Below are 25226 nucleotides of genomic sequence, written 5' to 3'. Positions count from 1 at the left end.
CATTTTCTCATGCAATTTGAATAGAACATAGAAGATCAGATTCTTCTTCTCTGTTGAGTCATTTCTCATATGAGATAAAGAACAGACCACTAAATTTGCGTGGTGTATTACCATATTGTCTGGTGACTTTCAGTTATCTTCTTTTGTCTATTTAAAATTATTTCAAGATATTTTACTCATTTTTTTTGTAGGCAGAGAATATCTCTGTATCGTCATCTAAAGCTCTGTGTCATCATCAAAGGCCCCAAGTTTCTTTGATTTGGTACAGTTTTAGGATAAAAAGACAGGATGGATTTCCTCTTAAGGGATATTTGATGAAGTAATAATAATCACAATAGTTCTAATAGCAGTAATGCTAAGACAAGACTTTTCACATTGGCAAAGACCACTTTCTTTTCAACTTGTTTGGTTCCAGGTATTTTGTTATGTATAGCTTCCAATTAGATTCTAAGGGAGAACTAAGGTACATGTGCTCTAACAACAGTCTAACATCAGTTGTTGCAGTAATCGTGCCATAGAACAAGTAGTTTCCTTATTTTCAGTTTTCACTAATTTATCTGACAATTCACTCTTGAATCTTTGTATTTCCATTTATAATTTAAAGATACAAATTTATTTCAGCAGCAGTATGGTAGAAAAGGCTGTTTGTGAAGCTATTTGTATTTCCTAGTTGTAAACAGAGCAGCCTTAGCTCTTCACTGATATTAATACGCAATTGAGTGTTTCTCTTCAAAGGAAGTACTCCTAACTTACAGTCAAAAGCAAATTTGTTCTCATTTATCTCTTGTTTTTATTGTATCAGCAGTTCTGCAGTAATAGAGTTTACTCACTGATATTTAAATTACTTTTTGAGTTCCCAGGGAATGCCATCACTGTCACTAAGCAATGTACATTTTTTTTTCCGTAAAAAGACTAGGTAATGTTGTTTCTTAAGAAATTCTGGTTAGACAGGTTGCAAAGTGAAAACTATATTTTCCTTTATCTTTTCCCTACTTTAGTAGCTTATCACATTAGAGAAAATTCTGGTTATCTTTAGTACACCATCTTTCTTACATATACCCTCTAATTTGGAAACACAGTTTTGTATTTAGCTGCTAAATGAAGTATGATAAATTCCTAATAGAACTTTGTCTGTCGTTTCAGATTGCAATGGGCCAAGGCCAAGCTGACCTGGCTATTCAAACTTTGAAAGAATGTGCACACAATGGGGAATGGCTGTGTTTAAAGAACCTGCATCTTGTTACATCTTGGCTTCCTGTTTTGGAAAAGGTGAGGGTAACTAAGAAGAATGTATTGGAAACCAGGTGAAATTAGTATGCAACATTTCTGAAGCATTTCAGGCATTTCCGTGGTAATGTTTAAAATTCCAACAATTTGAAAATAAATCTTTGCAGTTTTCTCAATTGTGAATAAGGTGAAATGCTTCAGACTTAAGCAGCTCCTTCCATTGTGGAAGTGCTTTAATTTTCATACAAAGTAGAGTATTTGTGCTACAATGAGTGAGCAAATGCTCCTATTAGGAGTTTGGTACTTTATGGGATACTGCTCATGTTTGCTGAACTCTGAATCAATGTATGCTTAAATTTATTCTGCCTTTTTTTTTTTTTTTGCCTTTTTTTTTTTTTCTGCTGCCCACCTCCTCCCCTCCTGCTGTTTTAGGACTTTCTTTTTAGTACTTCTTTTTTGTTAAGTGTAGCTTGTGTATGAGTCACTAAGAAGTTCTTGCTAATTTGAAATTGAAATGTCTAATGTTTTATAGAAACACATTCTTACTTATGGCATGTAAAATCATTAACTTGGTAACTAAATCAAAGTGACTTTACGTGTGTATCACTGTGAAATCCACAAAGCCTACTCAAAAAAAGAAAGGTGAGGAATTTGTATCAAGAGTTACTGCAATCTTAATTTTCCACTTTCTAATGATTGTCGGTAAAGTGCACTCCATGCATGTGAACTTGGAGTATATCTTCTATGCCATGTGGTATGCATGTGCCTTTAATGTTCTTATAAGCCATTTTTTAAAAAATGGAAAGGCAAAGTGAGATAGCACTGATTTATGTCATCTAGTACAAGTATGATAGTGAGCAGTAAGGAAGTGTTGGTAAGCCTCTTACTAATTTTAAAATTTCAGATCTTGTAAGTATTAAAATATGGATATGTATCAGAAGTTTCTTATTATTTGCACAAAAACATAATATTGAATGTGTTAAACTTTGTGCTGAGTTTAATATAGACTGAGATTTGCTGATGTTCGACTCAGCACATCCCCTTGTCTGTTTTGCGTACCATTAGCAGGTGTGAGGCTATGTAATTAATATGTTCAAACATCCTCTTAAGAGAGATCTACTTACTTATAATTCAGTTCCATCCAGGTACATAAATTTAGTTCTCACAGTCTTGCCATTTAAGAAGATTAAATAAGTTTTCTTGTCAAGGTGAACTTCAGCAATATGAAGATGCTACCTTCACAAGTATCAGTTTACAGCTGACTGCCCTTAGCTGTCTTCTATCCAAATACAGTATATCAGCGAGTGCATGCTGCAGATGATTGCACTTGAACCAGCATGTAAATTCCTTGTTTTCTTTTAATTTAAGAAATTGATAGAATTGTTGTCTTTACTAAAAACACTGAAAACAAAATTATTGTTATTATGTTTTAGAGGTAATCAAAACGAATAGATTGAGAGAAAAACTGTTAAGAGTTTTTTGAGCTATTTTTCTTCCAAGGCACAGAAACAAAACTGTTGAAATAAATTGTTCTCAAGTCAGTTGTCAAGCAACTTTGGTATCTTCAGTGGAAAGTATGTCTGTTTCAGATGCACATAAAGCACCAGCATTATGTTTTCATACATTTCAGTGAAGTTTTTATATTTGAAATAGCATTTGACAATATTTATTCTCTTAGAACTCCATTTTCCTATCATCAGTTTTCTGTGAATCATGATACGTGACCTGTGCATACAATCAACACTTGAAGAAAAAGGAACTAATGTAGATATGCAGTTGTTGAAAGTAATTGAGATCTGTTGTTGATATGCACCCCGTGTTCCAAGCCTTCATCTTTTGTTATGTAGCTTTCTGGTGTTTTTTTACTTAAAGAAGTAGTTTAACTTAAAAGAACTGCTATATATTTTCATGCTCTAAATTTAGGATCTAGGGGGGAGGTGTAAATATTCTGACACAGCTAGGATGAACTTTGAACTTGAGCACAGTAAGCGTATAGAATGTGTGGAGGCAGCACATCTTGAACTATAGTCTTTTGAATAACCTTTCTTGTAAAAATAACTAAAGCATTTTTAGACAAGCCTAACTTTCTAATTTAGGATATTATAATTTTGTAAATAGTGTTCAGTATATTAAAAACCAACCCAAAACCTATTTTGATATATAACATCTCTTTAATAGGAACTGAATACATTACAGCCTCAACCAAACTTTCGTCTTTGGCTTACTACTGAAGTTCATCCAAAATTTACTCCAATTTTGCTTCAGTCAAGTCTGAAAATAACTTGTGAAGTAAGATCTGTTTGGAAAACTTGTATTACATGTTTATAATGAATGAAGCTTGGATGTATAGTAAACTACATATTTAGATAGAATAAAGTTTGGATAATGTGGACTATTTACATAACTGGTTTTGCCTTGTATTTCTATTAGGTGTAATACAAAAAATGCTATGAATTTGCCTTGAAAGATTTTTTGATGATAATTTGTAATGTATATGTGGAAATTTGCAGAAGCTATGCTTTAAAGGGAAGATTTGTAGAATTTCTTTCTAGATGTTTTTTTCTAATTTAAAATCTGAACTGAAAATAAATTTACCTAGGGGAAGTATTTGTTCTGTTTTGTGCTCCAGATTCTTGCATGCATTTAATCAGTGTTTCTTAAAAGCAAAAACCTACGCAGGTACTGGAGCGTGGATGAAAAACAAGGAATTCCTCCTTCTTGATGAATGTCCTCATCTGAAGATCACAGAATCACACTTTCTTTTCCTTATTTATCTTTTTGGCCCCATAGCTTTATATTCACTAGACCCTTTCAACAAAAATGTCTCTCCTCCCATGCAGTGGAACATAGTTAAAGACCTTTACTAAAAATTGTGAGCTTTGCTTTCAAAATGGGTCAACCTAAGGAATAACTGGGACCGTGCTCCTCCAACTTGTTGGAAAGTGCTCTAATCATTAATGCACTTATGTATTAATGTCCGTTATGGAGATGATGGATAGGGATGCTACTAACTCTTGAATTGGTTATGGGGTGTGGAGCTTTTGCCTACAGCTAAACTAAGAAACTCTGACCTTTTAGAGTCCAACGTTCCTGACTTTCAAGAAGCCAAAATTGTTAAACTTTTATATTGACTGTGGATATCTTTAATCTTCTGGATTACCTTCTTGCTTATATTGAGGTCTTTAATGGTACAGAAGCTACAGGACTGTATAGGATCGTCACATTTCTTTTCATCCAGCTTCTTGAAGTTACTAATCCCACTGTCTTTGGAATAATTGGAACTTTGCACTGATGCAATATTCTAAATCCTTTTCTTACCTTTTCATTTGTTGTAATTATTTTATTATCATGAAAGGGCAAAGATAACCAATGTCTTGGCTAATAATATTATATCATTATATATTATTGTATGGTTATGATACATCCCTTATCTGTTACCAATCAAGATACAGATTTTTTTTTAAAAAAATCATAAATTGACTACAGTATTTTGCAATTATTTGCCATAGCTGTGCATATGCAATTTATGCAACTACAGTAATCTTATGGAAATATTAACAAGCATTATTTTTCAAAAGAAAGGAAGAATATTCTTATAAATATGAAACTATGATTTAAATATCTTTAAAATTTATATTTGCCTTCACACTTGCAAATAGTTTGAAAATGGCTGGATATCTAATCAGTTATTTTTACTTTTAAGCGCTGTAATCTGTGTTGCTATATACACTTTAACTGCAGTTATTTCTACTAATTGTGAACATTACCTACCGTTAAATCGGAGAACTGGCATTTTATCATACATACAAACTATATCTATATGCTAGCTAACGGAGTGTGGTGATGGCATAAGGCGAGTTGGCTCTGATAAAAGAAATTATAATTGGTAGTTGAGCTTGTAATATCAGAAAAAAGGTTCTTGTTCTTGAAAAAAAAAGAGTTTACTTTTATGCTTACATATTTTGATAAAGTACTATTCTTTCACTAAGTTATTTTAGTGTAGTTCAGTCCATCTGTCATTTGGTCCTGGTTACAGTTCCCTTCAGTGTGTTGAAGTTATTTTCAATATAAGATCATCCTGTTGTTAGGCTATTTATTGCAAGCAGACTTTTTTCCTTGTCAAATTTTGTTAAGTACTATTTGTCATTTCATTAAGTTTTAAATCATAAGTTAGAATATAAGAAAATAGTACACAGGAGTATTTTGTGTAGAACAGTGTTTTCCCTTCCAATGCAGGCACCTCCAGGCCTCAAAAAGAATCTCCTGCGAACTTATGAATCTTGGACACCAGAGCAAATTAATAAAAAGGGAAACTTGTCTCGAGCGCACTCTCTCTTTTGTTTAGCATGGTTTCATGCTGTATGCCAAGAAAGAAGAAATTATATTCCTCAGGTAACCATTTTTTTTGCTACCTTTTGAAAAATATACTCTGTTTATTAGCTTTTATACTTGAAAGTGTTTGTATATGCTGGGTCATGTTCAAAGGTGAGAAACACTTGGACACTTCTGGTGCCTACCTTCATTATTGTCTCTGAATTAACTGCAATTAATTGCAATTGCAAAATAAGATCTTGGCAGCCTAATTTCCTGTCCCTCTGAAAATTGCTACTGCCTGCATGGGGTTATTTTGTCATTTGTGTACTAACTGATACTGATGCAGGAGTGAGGTCCCATGGCAAAAATTCTGAGAATCCTGTTTGCTTGGGATAGGAGAAAAATATTTTGGAAACAAACACAGTTGATTAGAAGATTTGACAAAAGAGATGCTTTAGTGAGAAGGAAGAGATGATACTGTCTACAAACCCTGTTTGTTCTCCTGTTCAAGAAGAAGGAACAACAAGGGAATTTACTATTTTTTTGTGGTGATTATAATAGTTTACAGAGACTGTGATGTGTTTTTTCCTTAGATAAATTTTTATTCAAAGCAAACATTATTTTCTAGCTGCAGATGCTTAAATTAAACAGAGCAAAACCCCAACAAACAAACTGTTCTATGTCTTGTTTATTTTATTTAGACTAATGGTGAAATTAACCTGTCATCTGAGAGATTTGATATTGCAGAGCCTGGAGTGTTTGAGTTTTTTTGCTAGTTTTGACTTTGTGTGAAAATATTTAAAGTACTGATCTGATACATGAGCTCTCATTTGAGAGTTCATTTCAAATTCATGTTCATTTACCACCAGCTTTCCAAGTGACAAAAGATAGGATTACTACTTTCTCCTTAATTCGACTGTAACTGTGTTTGTCTCATGTGGAGACTTAGTGATGATTTTATGTTTTGCTTAAAATTACCAATTAGTTGAAGTAAATACTGTTAGGAAAGAAAAGAATCTTAAGTTTACATTTATCTTACTCAATGGACTAGAGTTTGTATAAGTATGTAAAATTAAATGTATTAGCAGAGCTGATTTTTTTAATACTACCTCCAATGAATGTTTCCAAAGATGGACTTTAGAGGACATAGGTTGTCTCTTTTTTTCATTCAGTATTGTTATACAGTATTCAATGATCACCTGAATTACTACACTGCTTTTACTGCATGATTGTAATTGTATGACTAATTAAATACTTGGGTTTTTTTCTAATTATAGGGTTGGACCAAGTTTTATGAGTTTTCTCTGTCTGATCTCCGTGCTGGTTTTGATATTATTGATGGACTTTTTGAGGGTAAGTCACTTCTTATGGAAAGATTTCTCACCTCTGTAGCATAAACTTTCTGAGTATCTCTCATTTAAATTTTTAGAATATTAAAAACTTTCATGGGAATTTTTATAAATTAGTTACTTTGCATGATTGTTTTGTTTGGAGTGGGACTATTCTGTTTAAAGATTGCTTTGAAGATATTTAAATTTTGTATTTGAACTTTAATTGGAACATTTTCACAAATATAAACACATAACCAGCTAATTAGGTAGCTGCATCAGTATGGGAAGTAGTCTGACTCTGAATCAGCTGTACTTGGGCTTTATCAGGCTTTTCTGGATGTAGATCCAGACTCTGAGGATATGTCTGTATTAATAAACAGATAAGGACTGGATGCAGCTTCAAAACTATTCCATGATCAGGTTTATTTTTTCACATGTTTGGCTTATGTAGATTGGCATTCTCAGAGGAAGTGACAAGGTATGGTTTGTCAGATAGCAGAGCCTGGAGACTCTTTCCAATAGGCAGCAGATAAAAGGTTACTTTATTTCAGGGAAAAAGAGAATTTAGCTGAATAGATGCAAGCCATCTTGTGCCGTCTGACCTTGGATTCAAGCAAGACCCATTTTACCGTGTCCCATGTTCCATGTTACCATTAGCAGAGATGTTGTATGAAGAGCTTTATCTTTCTACAACACTCAGATAAGAGTGAAGGTGCTGCAAGGCTCATCACCAGTAAGCAAAGCTAGAAACACAGGGTGGATCCTAATTCCATTTTTGGGAGATTGGGTAAACCAGTAATCTCTTTTTGCCAAGAGCTATTCTGCTCAGCTTCTTAAGTTCAGAGGAATAAACAAGAAATACAGGAATGCCTGGAAGGTGATATCTTCTGTCTCCGTTCCTTCCCAGTGTGAGCTCCCCCATATATTGAATAAATGAATTGCATATGAATTAATTCTTCATATTGAAGCTCAGTGTTAGATAGAGCTCATTTCATTATTCTATTAAGTAGCATAGTAATTTTTTTAACATCAGTTAATATGAAAAAGGTAATTTTAAAAATATCTTTGCATTTTACATAATTTCAAGGTAGAGTTAGGAACTGATATTTAGAGATAGTATATGATCATTGACTTAAATGAGATTCATGGATGATTAATACTTCTGGAATTGGAGTTTAGTTATACAGATTTGAAACACAGAGCGATGTGAAGAGGTTGAAACATTAACTATCGATGATAATCATTAAACATAAACTATTGCTGTGAAGATAGCTCTTCTTACTAAGGAATTATTGAAGTATTTGGAAACAATAGTTACCATCAATAAAACACCCTTAAAGTAATTGCTGCTTCCCTTTTTTTATTTTTTTCAAGGAACTTTAAGAATTACCCTTCTGATGAAGTTTTTACCTGCATATGAAAGCTAGATGATATAAGTAGATCATTGTCCCATGTAGTTATTTTGGACAACTGTGATAGAAGGGAAGGAAAATAAGTTATTCTGAACTTGTGGGATATAGCTAAGCCAGAGTAATCTAATTGCAACGTCAATCTGACCAGGAAACTAATAGTAACATGCTGTGTTGTCTAATTTATAATGATTTACATGGACCTCTTTGTGTTTGAAAGGTGACGTTTCCAGTAATGTTATCTATTCTGAGCATGACCTGGTTTTGGTTCAATCAATTGGTTTATTTTCTGACATCAGATGGTACTGTGATACAAAATACTGTATAAACTTTTGAACAAGGGAAATTCTTTTTATTTATGACAGAGGAGCTCATAATTAAAATTTTAATAACATAATTTCTGAAATACATATAGCCAACTGATTTATCTACAATAAAAAGCACTTCAAGACTTGAGTAATATTTCTAATAACTCATTTTTAAACAGTAAGTGTTTCTTTTATCAATGACAAATATTTACAAATGCATTGAAGTTTCTGCAACATTTAGTATGTGGTAATATAGAAGAAAACCAATTAGAAATGAATTATTTGATGTGTTTGTATTTTTTAATTTCACTGAAGAACTGCAATGACAAGAAAAAATGCTTATAATGCAATGCTATCCATTGATATAAAACTAATATGAATTAATCTATAGGTTCCAAAGATTTTCAGTGGGAATTTGTGCATGGCTTGTTTGAAAATGCAATTTATGGAGGTCGTGTAGATAATTATTTTGATATGAGAGTTCTTCGGTCCTACTTGGAGCAGCTTTTTAATTCACAAGTCATTGGAAGTTTAAATGCTAGAGGCAAGAAGATGACTAGTTTCCCATGTTCGATCTCTTTACCGAATTCCTGCAGTATTTTGGTAAGTATATCTCTTGTATCACCTAATATAGAAACTGACATAAGTTATCTTCAAGATTTATTCTTGGAAATAATTCCGCAGAGAGAACCGGAATTACAATCCAAAGGATACCTCTGTTTATTTAAGACTTCTTTTGTGTGGAGCACTAATTCTTAAATTGTCAGAACTATTCTGCTAGTCTGTTCAGTCAGTCTTCTTTTTTATGATACCTGATTGGACTGTGGTGCAGAGCAGCATCGCTATGAAGAACTGAGTAAAAGAAATTGGGTTGACTTATGACAAAGAAGGATATTACATTTTTATATAACTTAGTATATTAACATAATAGCATTTTTGGACAGACTGCTAAATGTTCTTATAACTTATGGGTGAAATAGGAAAATCTAAATATATCTCCTTATTTACAAAAAATACCAACATTCTGACATAACCTCCTAACATGCCGTGGAGGGTGTGTGACATTTTATTTGGAGAGAAATCTGGATTCTGATATTTATTTAATATTCCTTCAGCATAAACAAGAGGGAGTTCAACAGAGTCTAAAGAACTGATCTCTCCCTATCGTTTCACATACTATTGTTGTTGTTACTATTATTAAGATTCATTTTCATTTTAATGAAGGACTCCTCTCATGAGTTGATGTAAATGGAATATGCCAGTTAAAATAAGTTGCTGTCATTTGGCATTCTCTACTTGGATTCTCACTGTTTACATTTGGAGTTTGTTTATTTTTTACTTTAAATATGATGGCTGTTTTCTATAGATGGCTATTATCTACAGATATCATAAAGAGGGAAGGAATAAACAAACCAGGCTGGTCTCTATTCTTTTAGATAATATGGTCAAATAGACGAACCTTTCTTCTTGCCTGCACTGCCTTTAATATCTCTCAGTTTCTTATAGTTATATGATTATTTATGTTAGACTTCTATGTCTTAAATATTTTTCTGCAAGTGGTTTTGATTTGTAGAACATTAATAATAAAACTAAGTTTGATTACTTAAGTTAATTGGAATAGTATCTCTTGCCAGATAGTGTTCCCTCAGTGTTTGGTGTTGAAGTCTCCTGTTGTTGTTACCTCTGAAGTGAGATTCCATGTCAAAGTAAATCGTGCACACCTAGGACGTGCTTCTGCAAGCAAAGGACAAAATGCACATGATATAACAAATTAGGATGCAGTCAGGCTTTCAAACAGTAAATATTTTTGCCTTTAAATACATAATAAGAGACATCCAACACTATTGGTCTATTTTAGTATGCAAGACTTCTTTCTATTTTGTACACAAGCAGCATCAGTAGTGACTCTTACAATATAACCACTATCGATGCCATTCTGCATCTCCAGTGATCGTGCAAACCTATTTTTGCCTAAATGATTTAACTTTCTTTAAGTGATAACATCTTAATAGATTTAAATAGAAGTGAGTGCTCTTCGTTTTAGAAATATGTATTGTGCTCTATTATACAAATTTGAAATGCCAAAATTTTTTTTCTTTCTTATATTGTCATTAATCTTACTTCTAAATTTTCAACAGAAGTATTGTAACTTTTCAGAGACAGTCTCAGCATATTTTTCTTTTCAGTTGATAGCATCAGTGTAATCAGAATTGCTTTTTGCCCTTTTAGAGTGGGAACACTCTATAAAAGAAGATATTTTTTTAAAATAAAATTAAGAAATTTATAAATAAGATTACCAAGCTATGTCATGTGGTATACACTTATTTTAATCTTTGTGTTATGCAGTGCGCTTAATGAAATTCTTTTCAGCATGCACTGTTAATTTTATGAGCTGAACAAAAAATTCCTTCGGTTATGTTTATCCTTTTCTTCTAATGCAGGATTATCGTAATATTATTGAAAGCCTTCCAGAAGATGATAAACCTGACTTTTTTGGCCTGCCTGCCAATATTGCTCGTTCATCACAACGTATGATCAGTTCCCAGGTAAATTTCCTTTTTTGTTGACCTCTGAATCTTTTCTGTGTCCAGTATAAGCTAGAGAACCCAACCACCTGCTCATAAATATGAATTTCCTTAAGAAAGTCAGAGGAAATGGAGGGATTTTTGGAATATGTTGACTTTTATCTGTAGAATATTTTAGTGTAATAACAATTATCTTTGCTTACAAAGATCTTTATTTAGGATTTAAATAAACAAAGAATTATTGAAAAAGTTTACAATAATACTCTTCAATATGAACTGAATTATATCTACATATGTAAGTAGTTTCACTAGTTCTATTTATACTGTTAATCTAACTCCTGTCAATGTGATAGTTCTTCCAGCTGCTGTTCCCAGCAAGTTCAGGTTTTCCTTTTGGTCACCAAATTCTAATACAATAGTTTAACAGATAGAATATGGGTAACATCTTATGCTTTTTCTGAGAGAGAAATTCTGAAGAGTTCTCCCGGTAGTCAGAATTCTATCTTTACTATTAGAAATGTAAAATTTTGAGAAAAAAAAAAAAAAAAAAAAAAGTATTGTTCTCACTAGAGAATAGCATGCAACTACTTAGGCATGTCATAATGAAATCCTCAACATAATGAAAAGTAAGTTCCAGAGTTTTTGTAGATCTTATTTTAAAAAATCACTAATTTTAAATATTGCCATTATTGCTTTAGCTGTAAGATATGGCTGATGGCTGGATCAGAGTTATGAGTTCTCAGCAATCATTTAATTGTAGTCTAGATTTGAATAGATGCTTAATATGTGAGAATGCAGTTATCTTTGTACTGGAGCAATAGGCAATGATTAAAGATTTTTCATGTTTGTTCTAGAATTGTATGTAGAAGGCTCAGCTTGGGTGAGTGACCTAGGTCACCCGTTATGCTGAGTACTATTAATGGCACAGCTGGGGCAGCTATACTTCTCACCCTTTGTGGAACCCATTCAGAAAATACTGAATGTCTCTCTTGTTCTCCTCATAACTTTTATTTTGTCAATCTAAGAAGGAAAAAGATGGAGTGATTTGAAGTCTGGATGTCTTAATCATCAATACGTTGCCTGATTTGTTCGACAAAGTTTTTCATTGTTAATATTTTCTCACTTCCCTTCAGTGTCAATTCAGTTGCCTAAAAATTGGTGTCTTGTATCATCTGGAAATGCCCTAGTATATTTAAGACATCTACTAGGAGCTGCCAAATATGATACAGGACCCAATAAATACGTTTTCTTGTTGGGCTAGCAGCTGGAAGTCAGGGGCAAAATGACACTAGAAGCCAGCGTTAAGCAACTGATTCCTACTGCTTGTGTGCCCTGATCTAGTAAAGCATGGATCTGGCAGTCCTCCGTCATATCTGCCTACCCATAACATTTTCTTAGATAACAGAAAGAGTCTCAAATGGCATTATGTGTGACAACTGAATTGAGCCACTAAAGCCTGGAGTCTAGGGAGTTCGACTAAGAAGTGGCTATACCTCAGCCCAAGCTGAAAATCAGTAATGCTCATACCAATGCAAGTGAAAGTCCACCTTTTGTTTATTCAGGTTTGCTGGGCATTCTAATACCTTTTAGCTCAAATATGGAGCAAGTTTAGGACTTTGAGGCAAAGCTTAAGTTCTTTATTCTGTATATTTTTCATCGCTTTTTATTTAAGTCTGGATGAGAGCACGCAATTAATGTAGAAGTGCAGGTAAACAGTACAAATCTTGAACTAGTGACTAGCATAGTTTATTTGATGGGTAAATTAATTGCATCAGATAATATGAAAGATGATTGAATTGAGAATCTTGCATCAGAGCTGCGAAGTGAACTCATCTGTATATGAAGGCTCACTTTAATTTTCTGCACAGCCCTGTCATGCTGTCTTGTGTAAGGACAAGTTATAGGGGGAGAAAATATTAAATCATAGAATACCAGGTTGGAAGGAACCTCAGTGATCATTTGATCCAACCTTTCTTGGCAAAATCAATTGGAAGTTCCCTATAAATGGAATTTCCCTATAACTTTAAGACTTAAAATTACACTTTTTTAAAAAAATATCTAGTTATTTGCTCACACTCGCCTAGAAATGGCTCCGTACAGAAGTTTGTTGTTGGTATAAAACCTTTGATCTGTTAAAAAATAAAGATTGCCTTTGACTGTTATATTTGTGGAATATAAAATATAGTACTGGTGAATTTGTTTAAATATATCTGTTCACTTAAATCCGTAGCTGTATTGTAAAATTATTTGTTTTATTTTTAGCACATGAAACTATAAAACTACATAAGGCAAATCAGTAGGATGAGGGTACAAAGGGTCATACACTGAGATCAAGAACTCCTCTGTTACAAAGCAAAAAAATCCACTAAGGCTCAATGTATCTCTGTTTGGTTTTGTCTTAAAATCTTTTACATAAACATCAGCTTTAAATGCTGTTGTTTCTGTCAGATACACTGTAGGCTGCTGATTATTTTGTTTATTTTGGCTGTGTTTACTTAACTTGTTAAGAACTGCAGTTGTTAAAAATGCTAGTATTTGAAAATAAGTCCTTAGTTAACCTCCGTGAAATCAGAATAGATTCAGAGTTCCTGTGTGAAGGGAAACAGGTAATGAGCACATTTACATGCAGACTCGCACTCTACTGAACTGATGTGTCAGAGCATTGATTATAAACTATAAACTATGGACTCACAATCTTGAAAAATATGAGACTGCTGTAGTTAGAATTCTGTGAGATGTTTCTTTGTCAAATGAGAGATTTCCTTATCTTTCCTATTATAGTTCGTGGTACTTCTTTAAGTCTTAGGCAATTTAAGTAACAGAAATGGAAGATTTTTCTTGAATTGTGTTTCTGCCTAACTATGAATCCTACTTCCATTCCATTTCTGACACTTTGACAGTTGTCTTAGATCCATAGGTGTTCCCATGGTTCACAATCTGAAATTGAATGATTGCCTTCTCACAGGAGTGTTTCTCATAAATCCATTACCAAGGTAAAGCAGAGAAAAGCTGAATTGATAAGGTAGCGAGAAATAAGTTGTTACCGGCTCAGTCACCATGTCACTAGCACCAGAAAGGTGAAATTTAATATCATGTCCACTACGTCACTGATTCTGTGCTAAGTATGTGGTATATTCTCTTATCATTAAAACTATTGTGCATAGTTTGTTATCTACTAGCCATTATAATTTCTCAGTCTGTATTCTTGATAACCTCTTCTTCCTTATGCAGAGATGCACAGAATTGTATCATCCACACCACTGAACTCAGGATTAGGGGAAGTATTTTTTTTTAAAAACATACCTACTTTGGAGTTACTTGTTTAAAGCAACTGACAACAATTTTGACTTTAAGTGTATGTGTAGGCTCAGAGATTTAAAATAATCATTCAGATATATATTGGTTTTAAGTTAATTGTAATTAGCAATCTTTTATCAGTTCAAAATAATTTAAAGATAGTATTAAAACAGATAACACTGTGATCTATTCTACTAATCATTAAGTTAAACTAAAATTCTATTACAAGAAATCTGATACCATGTTTTGACATTGTTTCACTACACAGGATGGAATACTTAAATAATAGAAATGTAGATTTTAGAGTGACTTCCTATGAACATTATCATTTTTCACATATAGGAATAATAATTTGTATTGCTGTAGGAATACACCTTGCTGTAGGAGAAATTTGTTGCAGCACATTGCAGCATTTTGCAGTCATGCAGAGATCTCTTCTGTAACCTACTGCATTGCTAATATTTAGGTAAACCTAAAGCAGCATTAAAAAGAACTGAACTTTTTTCAGTAGCCTTGCAAATACTGATTATATTCACAGTTTTTCTTTTTTCCAGCAAAGAGTTTCAATTCTAATTTAAGAGCTGGATATCACTGGCTGTGTGATTTTAGTATTGGTAATTACTAAATGAATTATTAGAAATTATGTTTTATGATATTCTGTAGTCTACTTCAGAGAGTGTGAATACTGCATGCATACTGGTAAGAGCCATTTTATTTTTAAGAAAATATTTGACTTAAATAGATGTGATCTTTTCAGCAACATGGCTTACTTTTTTGGAGGTTTTTTATTTTTTTGTTTCGTCCTTAGTTGCTTTATGTAGTGTATTTTTACACCTTGGAAAAGCAGTAGAAGCTATCTTGTTCTGTGCAGGGTTTAGCATCCCTGCAACTAATATGACTTATTGCTAGTGGTACCCTAGGAGGATGAAAGGAAAATGCAGAGCCATTGTTTTGTCTCCCTCCTTTCTTTGCACAGCAGACTTAGTCATTACAGGCACTCCTTAAAGAGTGTAGCATTTAAAGCCTTCTGTTAGTGTTGTGGATCCCATCAAATCCTGTTGAATGATTGTGCCTGCAGATGGCTACAGTCTGTAACTAGTAGCGATGTATTTATCAGTCAGATGGTTAATCTCAACATGCTCCAATAATATAGTAGAGCATTTTATGAAAAAAGCCATTCAGTAACTGGCAAGTTATCCAAGACTGCTAATATGGCTAGCATTTAGTTTTCTTAATGCTAACTTCTATATAGAACACTGTGTATAATAATTTTAGTAATATCTTGCATCAGGAATTCAGCATTGTTTTATGTGTACAGATTCATAAAGCTTCACAGAGACTTCATATGATACAGGTAAGTCTCAATAAGGTTGAAGAATAGGTTGTTTTCAATATTTTCATGGACAAATTGCTCACACATATCATGCAAGGATTCAGGATAGTTATAGTCTCTCTGTATCCTAGCACAGCATCTTGATTCTTCTATATCTGCCATCCCAGGAATGGCAACTGGAAAGCAAGTCTGTGGACTTGCATTCTGCTTTTTAGGACCTTTGGGGTGATTGTGCATGCATAACTGAAACTTACTTTTTAAAGTTCATGGAGGGCTGTCTCACGTCAGTGGAGTACCATGGTGAAGGAGGGTAAGAGAGTTAGGAGGAAGGAGTGGCAGAGGCAACGTGTGATGAATTGACCACAATCCCCATTCCTTGTCCCCCTGCACTGCTCGAGGGGAGGAGGTAGAGAAGTTGGGAATGAAGTTGAGCCTGAGAGGAAGGGAGAGATGGCAGGAAGGTGTTCAAGATTTGGTTTTATTTCTCATTATCCTACTCTGATTTGATTTGTAGTAAATTAAATTAATTTCCCCAAGTCGAGTCTGTTTTGCCAATGACGGTAATTGCTGGGTGGTCTCCCTGTCCTTATCTCAACCCAGGAGCCTTTTGTTATATTTTCTCCACCTATATCCCGCTGAGGAGGGGAGTGATAGAGCAGCTTTGGTGGGCACCTGGCATCCAGCCAGGGTCAACCCACCACATCTTCAAAGTGCTTAAGGGCATCACAAGTGTAAAATAATCCTTTGAGCTTCAGATTGTTGAAGAGTCTACGGACTGTTGCTTCTTACCAATTTTTCAATGAACTACTATAAAATTATTTAATTGTACGTTTTATATAGCAATTAAAAATGTTGAGCTGTGAATACTCATAACTTCAAATAAGCGGGTTCTAATTCACTTCAGCTGAAGTTGCTGGGAGTATTTCTCTTCCTATATTTTGTCCTTTGTAATTTTCTTTGCTTTAGAACCAGGCCAGTAATACTCTGCAGTTCTGATGATTCAGATTTTGCAACAAGATTACTGGCTTTAAGAACCTATTTCAGACAAATTTTATAGTCTCAAATGTAATCCAAATCTGACTAGTATTTTCTGTGGCAGAGTAGAGGATAAAAGGTAATTTAATTTTCCCAGTTACATTTCTATCAAACCCAGCTGCATGCTTGTCTTCACCTGTTTTGTCTCAAAGTGAGTGACAGGAATCACTTTCATGTCTCTCAGTTAGCAACTCCATTGTTTTTATTATATGAAAGTAATTTCAGGAGGATAATTCCTTGAGATGTCTCTTTTAAAAAAAAATCATAGATATTTATCTCAACTCTTTTGATAATAATTGATTCTGCTGTTCTGTCCCATCTAACTAATCTCAAAATATATTAATAGAATCTATCCAGTATTCATGAAGGCACCATAAAGAATCGAACAATTCCTGTAACTTTAATGTGCTGCTTTGTATTGTTAACAAGAGAACTGACTTGCTGTTTGACATATTTACAGGAATGCCTTCCCTGTCATGTTATATTCTAGGTGCTTTCTTCCAACCTTCTGCCCCTCTATCTCTCTTTGGATTTTGGTCATCGGTGCCTGACAAACCCAGTTTAAAGCTCTGCTTGCTAATAGCAAACCTGTTGGCAGCTACTGTTGTTACACTTTGTCACATAGATTCTTTCTGCACTTAGCTGTCCATCTCTCTCAAACAAGTTGTCACAGCTATAAGAGCCAAAGTCATATCTGCAACATCCCAGCTCTGCAACCAGGTATTGTGACCTAGTTGCATGGTCACATGCATCCACTAGCAGTACTGAGGAGAACACCACCTGGACCCCCGTATCCCTGGTCACCTGCTGTTTCCTCTGAATCTCCAGTTCTGGTCCACGAGTCAGGCTCAAGTAGCCCACGTGCCTCCCAGTAGAACTTTTTCTTCCTCACCTGTTTCTACTCATTCTGCAATTGCACATCTGCAGGTGGCGGAGCATTTTCCTTTTTGCTGGAAGTCACAAACTTCCCCTTTTGTTTACCAGTATGAACATATTATTTTGGGTAGTCATTACAGGATGGCAGATAAACTAACATAACAGAAAAAATATTTTCTGTACTTAGGATGATATTCATCCATTATTTTTCTCAAAGTTAAATGTTTAATCTGGTGGTTATCTAGGCTTTCTGTATGTTACAGTCCATCTCCAAAGAGTAACACATTCCTACCTGCCATAGATTGAATTATGTAGACCTCTGAAATCCTATTTCCTTCACTAACATTGTCTTCAGTTAGTGTTTAGTATTTCTTAAAATACCTCCTGTGTTAATAACAAATATTTTATTTAGATGTTATTTTTAATACATTTCCCAGAAGTCAATGGTATTTTAAAAACTGATTTAGTGAAATAAAAGTGTATCTTTGAAATACAGAGACGTTCTGTCAGATTTGTAGTTCAAGTCTTAGAGGATATTTTGTTAAAATCCTACTAGAAAAAAACTTGTGATGTATTTATTAAACCAAGCCACTTCAAATTCCCCTGACCAATATTTGAATAATTTCATGTGAGTGTTTTTCTTTTAAATATCTAGGTACTGTAATAGAAAAATATGGTAAGCCCGATTCAAAGCCAACTGAAGTTTAAAAAAAGAAGCCGCAGTGTAATTCATGACATCTAACTTGAGTCATATGAATATTAGCCACCTCATCTTAACTATTTATGCACTTTTTTATTACTAAAGAAAGACAAGCAGCTACAGGGAACAATTTGTGCCATTCTTAGATAGGCATCTAAAATAAAGGAGTGAATTACCTTTTGGAAGTACCTATTTCTTCATTGAACTTTGGATCAGGCTCTGTAATAATGTCAACAGCATTTCTAAAAACTGTATAATGAACCTTTTAATGACCTTTAAAAAAAATGAAAGAGAACTGCCATAACTACCAGATTGTTGGTTATGTAGGAAAAGGAGGAAGCTGGACCATTTGAAAAATGAGGTTTTTGTTGTGACAGGAATTGAAACACAGTTGTTTCTCCCATTCCTGCATTGAGTTTTGTGACAATCCAAATACAGTTATCACACTGTCACTCATGTATAAGTATTCAGTTTCAAATTTAAGAGTTCAGGAGGAAGAAGTGAAAATTGAAGGACCTTAAAGCATGCAGGTTGTAGTGCTTGTTTCAAAGATGTTCATAATTTTCTTAGTAATTCTAAGAAATTAAAAAGGGATTTTATTAATTAGAAAACAGGGGTTTTTTTTTGTTTGTTTATATTGCTTTCTAGGCTAGTGAAAGACCAACATATTTCAAATTTCATTTGTTTGTAATCAGTTTTATTTTATTCGATTGCTAAAGCAAGTTAAATATTTCCACAACTAACTATGCATCCTTAGGCAAGGCCATCATTCACATTGATGGAAGAGAGCGTGCTTGTGAGACTGACCTGTTACTTGCCCACTGACAGGAACTTTTCAAGAATGCAGTTTGAGATTAAGACAAATTAAAAAAAAAATTAAGTTAAAAATGAAAATGTCATCTTAAGTTGAAATTAATGCATAACAAAGAAGGAAACCCATGCTCACCAATATAAGGTGACATGAAAGGATTGGAATCCTGGTTAGAAAGTTTTCTTAGATCACATAATTCTAGAAATATTGGTTAGAAGGGACCTTTGGATTTCATGTAGTCCAACCTCCTTCTCTATGTGGAACTGTTGCCAACACTGTCTATGGCTTTGTGTGCACTGTGTGCCATCATCCAAGTTGTTCACGGAGAAATTGCAGGGTGTGAGCCCCAGCATCAAACCCTGGTTTCTTTCTGTTCTCACTAGCTGCCAGCAAAATGTCCACCCCTTAATCACTACCATATGACTCCAGCAATACAGCCAGTTTTCCACTCAGTTCATTCTTCAAGATCGTACTTCAAGTCCATAATTCCTCAGCTTCCAAAATAGGAAGGCAATCAAAGATTATGTCAAAAGCCTTATTAGCAGTATCCCTTGCTCTTCCCTCATTCACGTAGTCATTTCGTCACAGAAGGCAATCAGGTTGGTCAACCATTGTTTTCTCTTGGTAAAGCCATGTCGATTTTTTCCTTCTAGTGTTTGGAAGTGGATTCTGTGTTGGTGTGTTCCATGATCTCTCCAGGAACAGAGATTATGTGGAATAATCTGTATTTCCATGAAGCCTCCATCCACTTCTTAGGGCAGGCATAATGTTACCCTTACCAGCAGTAAAGATTTTCTCTGATTGCCATGGTTTTTCATATATGGTACAGAACAGCCTTGCCGTTGCATTGGCCAGCAGCATAGGTGAATCTCATCTGGATTTCATTGATTTGAGCAGAATCATAGAATCACTGAGGTTCCTAACCTTTAAGATCATCAAGTCCAATCGTAAACCTAACGCTACCAAGTCCACCACTAAACCGTATCCGTAAGTGCCACATCTCTATGTCTTTTAAGTCCCTCCAGGGATGGTGACTCCACCACTTCCCTTGGCTGGTGCTTGACAACCTCTTGGATGAAGAAATTTTTCCTAATATCCAATCTAAACCTCTCCTGGCACAACTTGAGGCCGTTTCCTCTTGTCCTATCACTTGTTACTTGGGAGAAGAGACTTGACACCCACCTCACTATGACCTCCTTTCAGGTAGCTGTAAAGAGCAATGAGGTCTTCCCCCAGCCTCCTTTTCTCCAGACCGAACAATCTCAGTTCCCTGAGCAACTCCTCATAAGACTTGTTCTCCAGACCCTTCACCAGCTTCCTTGCCCTTCTCTGGACATAGTCCAGCAACTCAATGTCTCTCTTATAGTGAGGGGCCCAAAAGCGAACACGATATTTGAGTTGTGGCCTCACCAGTGCCGAATACAGGTATACAGTACTCCGTACTCCTGCTGGCCACACTATTCCTGATGCAACCAGGATCCTGTTGGCCTTTTTGGCCACCTGGGCACACTGCCAGCTCACATTCACCCAGCTGTTGACCAACACCCCCGGGTTCTTTGCCACTGAGCTGCTTTCCAAACACTCTGCCCCAAGCCTGTAGTGTTGCACGGTGTTGTTGTTTTGACCCAAATGCAGGACTCTGACTCAGCCTTGTTGAACCTCACAAAATTGGCTTCTCACCTTCCATCCACCCTGTCCAGATCCCTCTGTGGAGCCTTCCTACCCTTGAGCAGATCAACACTCCCACCCAATTTGGTGTCGTCTGCAAACTTACTGAGGGAGCACTCATCCAGGTCATTGATAAAGACATTAAACACAACTAGCCCCAGTAATGAACCTTGGGGAACAGTGTTTGTGACTGGCCGCCAACTGGATTTAACTCTATGTTCATGTACAAGTGTGTTCATATTCTTTAAGCAGACTATTTCTCTCCCATTATAAGCTGCTCCTTTCTTTCCTAAACTGTGCACAGAGGCCATTGAGTACTTCAGGCTTTTATGTACCATCCCTCACTTATGTTCTCTTGCATTCGTCAAATGCCCCATGTTTTCTTTGAACTTTTGCATGTGTGTAGAAACCTGTCTTACCCTTAATGTTCCCTGTTAGTCTTATCTCCAGCTGGGCTTTGGCCTTTCTAATTTCATCCTAAAGTGCCCAAGCGGTGCTTCTATCTTCTTTCTTTCTCTGTCCTTGATTTTGCTTCTCATATGTTCCTTTTTTTTTTTGCCTTTCAGTCTGTTGATACACTCCCTGCTCTCCCAAACAGTCATTCTGCTGAAAATCCTGGTCTTTCTGCACAATGAAGTTATTTGTTCTGAAGCTTGCTCAAAAATACTCTTTTATTCCCCTTTTCAATTGACTGGAAAAAAAAGTCCTGTCCACTATACTGTCTCCCTCTTCCTTTTGCCCACTTCTCATGGGATTCTGCTAACAGTTCCCTTAGGTCTGCTTTCCTAAAGTCCAAAACCTTAACTCTGCAGTTTACCTTATTGCTGTCCTCAATATATATAAATATAAATGATAATTTCTGCCTGCAATTTCAATGTGGGCTGTTAACCACCACTTTAGAAATTTCCTTCAGTAATGTCATCATTAATAATACAGCTTTTTCACATTCAGTTTCAAATATAAAACTACACAGTTACAAATAGCAATTCTAAAAGGGTTTCTGTGACAGATAGGTAACTCTTAATTTGATTTAAAATTTTATAAGCTAGTAAATCTCTCATGAATTTTATTCAAGCTTTTAAGATACAATTCCCATGAAAAATTTGCTGATGCAGTTCTTTGACATAGTATAAAGCTTGTGTGTTTTATTTCTCATACTCAGTAAAAATCTCATCTTGCAGATCACTGCTGTAAATATCAGGTTGGGTGTGTACAGGACAAGAATGCACATTGTCACAGAGAGTACTTAGAAGTGTGTAGAAATGACCTGTGTTTGTATTCATACTTATTTTCATGTATTCATACCGTGACATTTCATACTTGTAATGAATGGCAGCTGAATAATTTGAAAACTTGAGTTTGTTCTAGCAGAAACTCAACATACAGAAATAATATTCACACAATACATCAGGATGACTTAAGTGATGATATCTGAACAAAGTGAGGTTTACAAAATCAGACAAAAAGCGTGCTGCCTAACCGTATATTCTACAGAAATTATACTAGCACAGAAATCTCACACTGAATGCCTTCTTTTTATGGATGTGATTGCTTAAAGAGAAACAAAAATGAAATCCATTAGAAGTCAAAAGGAATAGTTTGTCATACCTTAGTGTAGCTGTTAAATATAGTACTTAGTTAAAATAATAACTGTTGCTCTTCTGACTGTGCTTGAAACTTAGAAATTTGTAGGAAAACCCAATTATCTTTTCAATAGCTATTTTTTATTTTGTGATGAATACTTGTTGAGTTAAAATTAATAGTAAACTAATAATGGAAAGCGGGATAGGGAAATCCAGTAAGGCAGACAAGGTAATAATTAATTAATTGCTGACCTGCTCTTACTTTCAGCAAGTCACTGGCTGATTCTGTACCTCTTCCCACTATTCCTTGCATATCTTGTTTACTTAGATTAGAACTGTTCTCTGTCTTCCTAAAACTGGACAGATGTATGATTGTAGTATAGCTCCAGTGCTGGTTTTTACCTTGTTAATGGCAGCATCAGAGACAGCTTGTGTAGGGGGGGGTCTACAAGGACACCTGGAACTCTTGGATCACTGGATCGTTCTTGAGATTATACACCAAGTCTCCACTGCTGTTATTACCCAAGTCAGCTGAAGTAATGTTAGGGTGAGTATGTCCACTTGATATTAGTCATACATCTGGCTGCAGTGTTTCTACTGTATATAGAGCAGTGAGGCTGTGGTGTGTGGTTATTTTTCAAGGCGCAATCTTAATATAATGATAGCTGTAGTTTCTTGTGTGTTCGTCAACAGTCTAAATTTTCTCCTTCAAAATCTAGCTCAACAGGACTCTGAGCACTGGTACCTAATTTTATATCTGCTGCTCTTCCGTAGTTCTAATCATGCCACGTAGATTAATACAGGCATAATTATTGAAAACTATGCAATTGAAATTATTCTTGAACTTGTTATGTTATTGCTATAGATGTCAGGATGAACATAAATCTGTTTTCTTAAAATAATAAAGCATTTATATAACCTTTGTATCAGCTGTGCAGAGTGTATAATTACAGGCATTTACTCAATGCATCCCACATCACAAATACACAACTAATAGGCTGTAGCAGAAATTGATGAGTAATGCCAAACTTTTTGTTATTACCCTGCAGTTGAGCAATCTGAGTATTAACAAGAATTTTTAAAATATGGGGAGCATTTTGTATATACTTGTGGTGCTACAGGAGAGGAATGTGCTGTGCCACATAACGGAGTGGAAGCCACAGTACTGTGCTGTAATGGAAAAGACAGCTCTCTACCGTTGCAGTGAATCAATGCAATGCTTCAAGTAGCCTTCAGATCAGGTGCTGCGTATATGAAAATATATTGGTGCTCAGCATTTGAGAATTGTGTTCTCTGCTAAGAAAATTTTCCAATTTTCTTAAATTTTGTCAGGGTGTGTAAGTAGCTAAAGTCCACTACCTCTACAAAGTAAAATCCTTAGTTATTCTTTAGGAGAAGGCGCAACTAGAATACTGGCTGGGTCAGTAGTGGGCTTGTACTGTCTGTGCAGCATCCTGCAGGTTTTCTTTCCTTCTCCACTAAATCCCTGTTCTACAGAGGATCTTCCTGGTGTCAAAGGTATATCCTCTTCTGTATAAGGGAAGATATAGGTGGTGTCAATGTCTTTACCTTGTTTGCTTTGCATTTTGATTAAGGCGGCATGTATCTCTTTATTGAGTCCAGTTCTGCTTTACGTCCTTAATGGGTGAATGCACAGCTTTAAGGTGGCCTTGAAGGAACAAAAAAAAGAGCAAGCGTAGTTCTATACTGCTTCTTACTTGTCCACATGCAGTATGAATGATTTGGTTACGAATGCCATTAAAGTACCTTCATCCTAACAACCTCCATGGGCCCTATTCTTGCAGAGAGGGCAAGGGACACAAAGACTGAAAGTCAGAGAGGTTTCATTGGCAGGTCAGTCTTAGACTACTTTCACAGCCAAATGCGAGGAACAGTATGGAAGCATGTAGTTCTGTCAGAGGGCATATCACACTGAAACCCGTTCCCTCTCTTGACACAATGAAGACATAGTTGCTTTGCACTGAGTGAGTACTTTCCCAGTATTTACCAGACTATGTTATAACTTTGTGTTTTAGTTTGAGTGGTAGAATCTTTCAAAACCAGAAATATCTGCTTGAACAGCTGTGTAAAAGGGATATATTGTTTCATTCAGAGAAATGAAACATTGGAGTAATTTCTGTACAAAGACTACATCCTTTTAAAACTGGTAGATGGCAGTAGAGTATCTCCTTTGACATTCTCTGTAGATTGAGAGGAATTGTCATAGTTTAGCCCCGATCGGGACCCGACTACGCAGTCTCTCTCTCACTCCCTGCACCCTCCAAGAGAATAGGAGGAGATTATATAAGAAAAACGGCTTGAGGTTTGAGATAAGGACAGGGAGAAATCCTTAAAATTACCGTCACGGGCAAAACAGACTCGACTTGGGGAAAACCATTAATTACTACAAACAGCAGGATAATGAGACAGAGAACAAGGTAACCTCCATCCACCCCTCCCTCTTCCCAAGCTTAACATTATCTCTACTACCTTCCCCCCACAAGCGGCACAGCGGGGAAGAGGGAATGGGGGTTGCAGTCAGTTCATCACGCGTTGTTTCACGCCGCTGCTTTATGGTCAGGGGAAGAACTCACGTTCCTCCCCTGCTCCATTGTGGGGTCTGTCCCACGGGCCACAATCCTTTGTGGAACTGCTCCGGTGTGGGTCATCTCTTCCATGGGGTGCAGTCCCCCTAGAACAGCTGCCCCAGGGGGCCGTCAATGGGCCACAGCCTCCTTCAGGCCTCCACCTGCTCCAGCGTGGGGTCCTCCACGGGCTGCAGGTGGATCTCTGCCCCTCTGTGGGCCTC

General features: G+C 35.6%; 1 protein-coding gene across 2 annotated transcripts in view; it reads left to right on the top strand.

Annotated features, from left to right (window-relative positions):
* Window positions 1-25226, top strand: part of DYNC2H1 (dynein cytoplasmic 2 heavy chain 1) — a 166929-nt gene that overhangs the window by 98903 nt on the left and 42800 nt on the right. For both annotated transcript variants that reach the window (XM_086739589.1, XM_086739588.1), the window contains 6 exons: window positions 1144-1269; window positions 3406-3516; window positions 5464-5619; window positions 6819-6894; window positions 8981-9192; window positions 11031-11135. In XM_086739589.1, coding sequence (XP_086595715.1) covers window positions 1144-1269; window positions 3406-3516; window positions 5464-5619; window positions 6819-6894; window positions 8981-9192; window positions 11031-11135 — 786 coding nt within the window. The remainder of the gene's footprint in view (window positions 1-1143; window positions 1270-3405; window positions 3517-5463; window positions 5620-6818; window positions 6895-8980; window positions 9193-11030; window positions 11136-25226) is intronic.

The sequence above is a fragment of the Chlamydotis macqueenii genome, chromosome 1 (assembly GCF_036417535.1).
Source record: "Chlamydotis macqueenii isolate bChlMac1 chromosome 1, bChlMac1.mat, whole genome shotgun sequence".
NCBI lineage: Eukaryota > Metazoa > Chordata > Aves > Otidiformes > Otididae > Chlamydotis > Chlamydotis macqueenii.
This window is presented reverse-complemented; position numbering and strand designations above follow the sequence as displayed.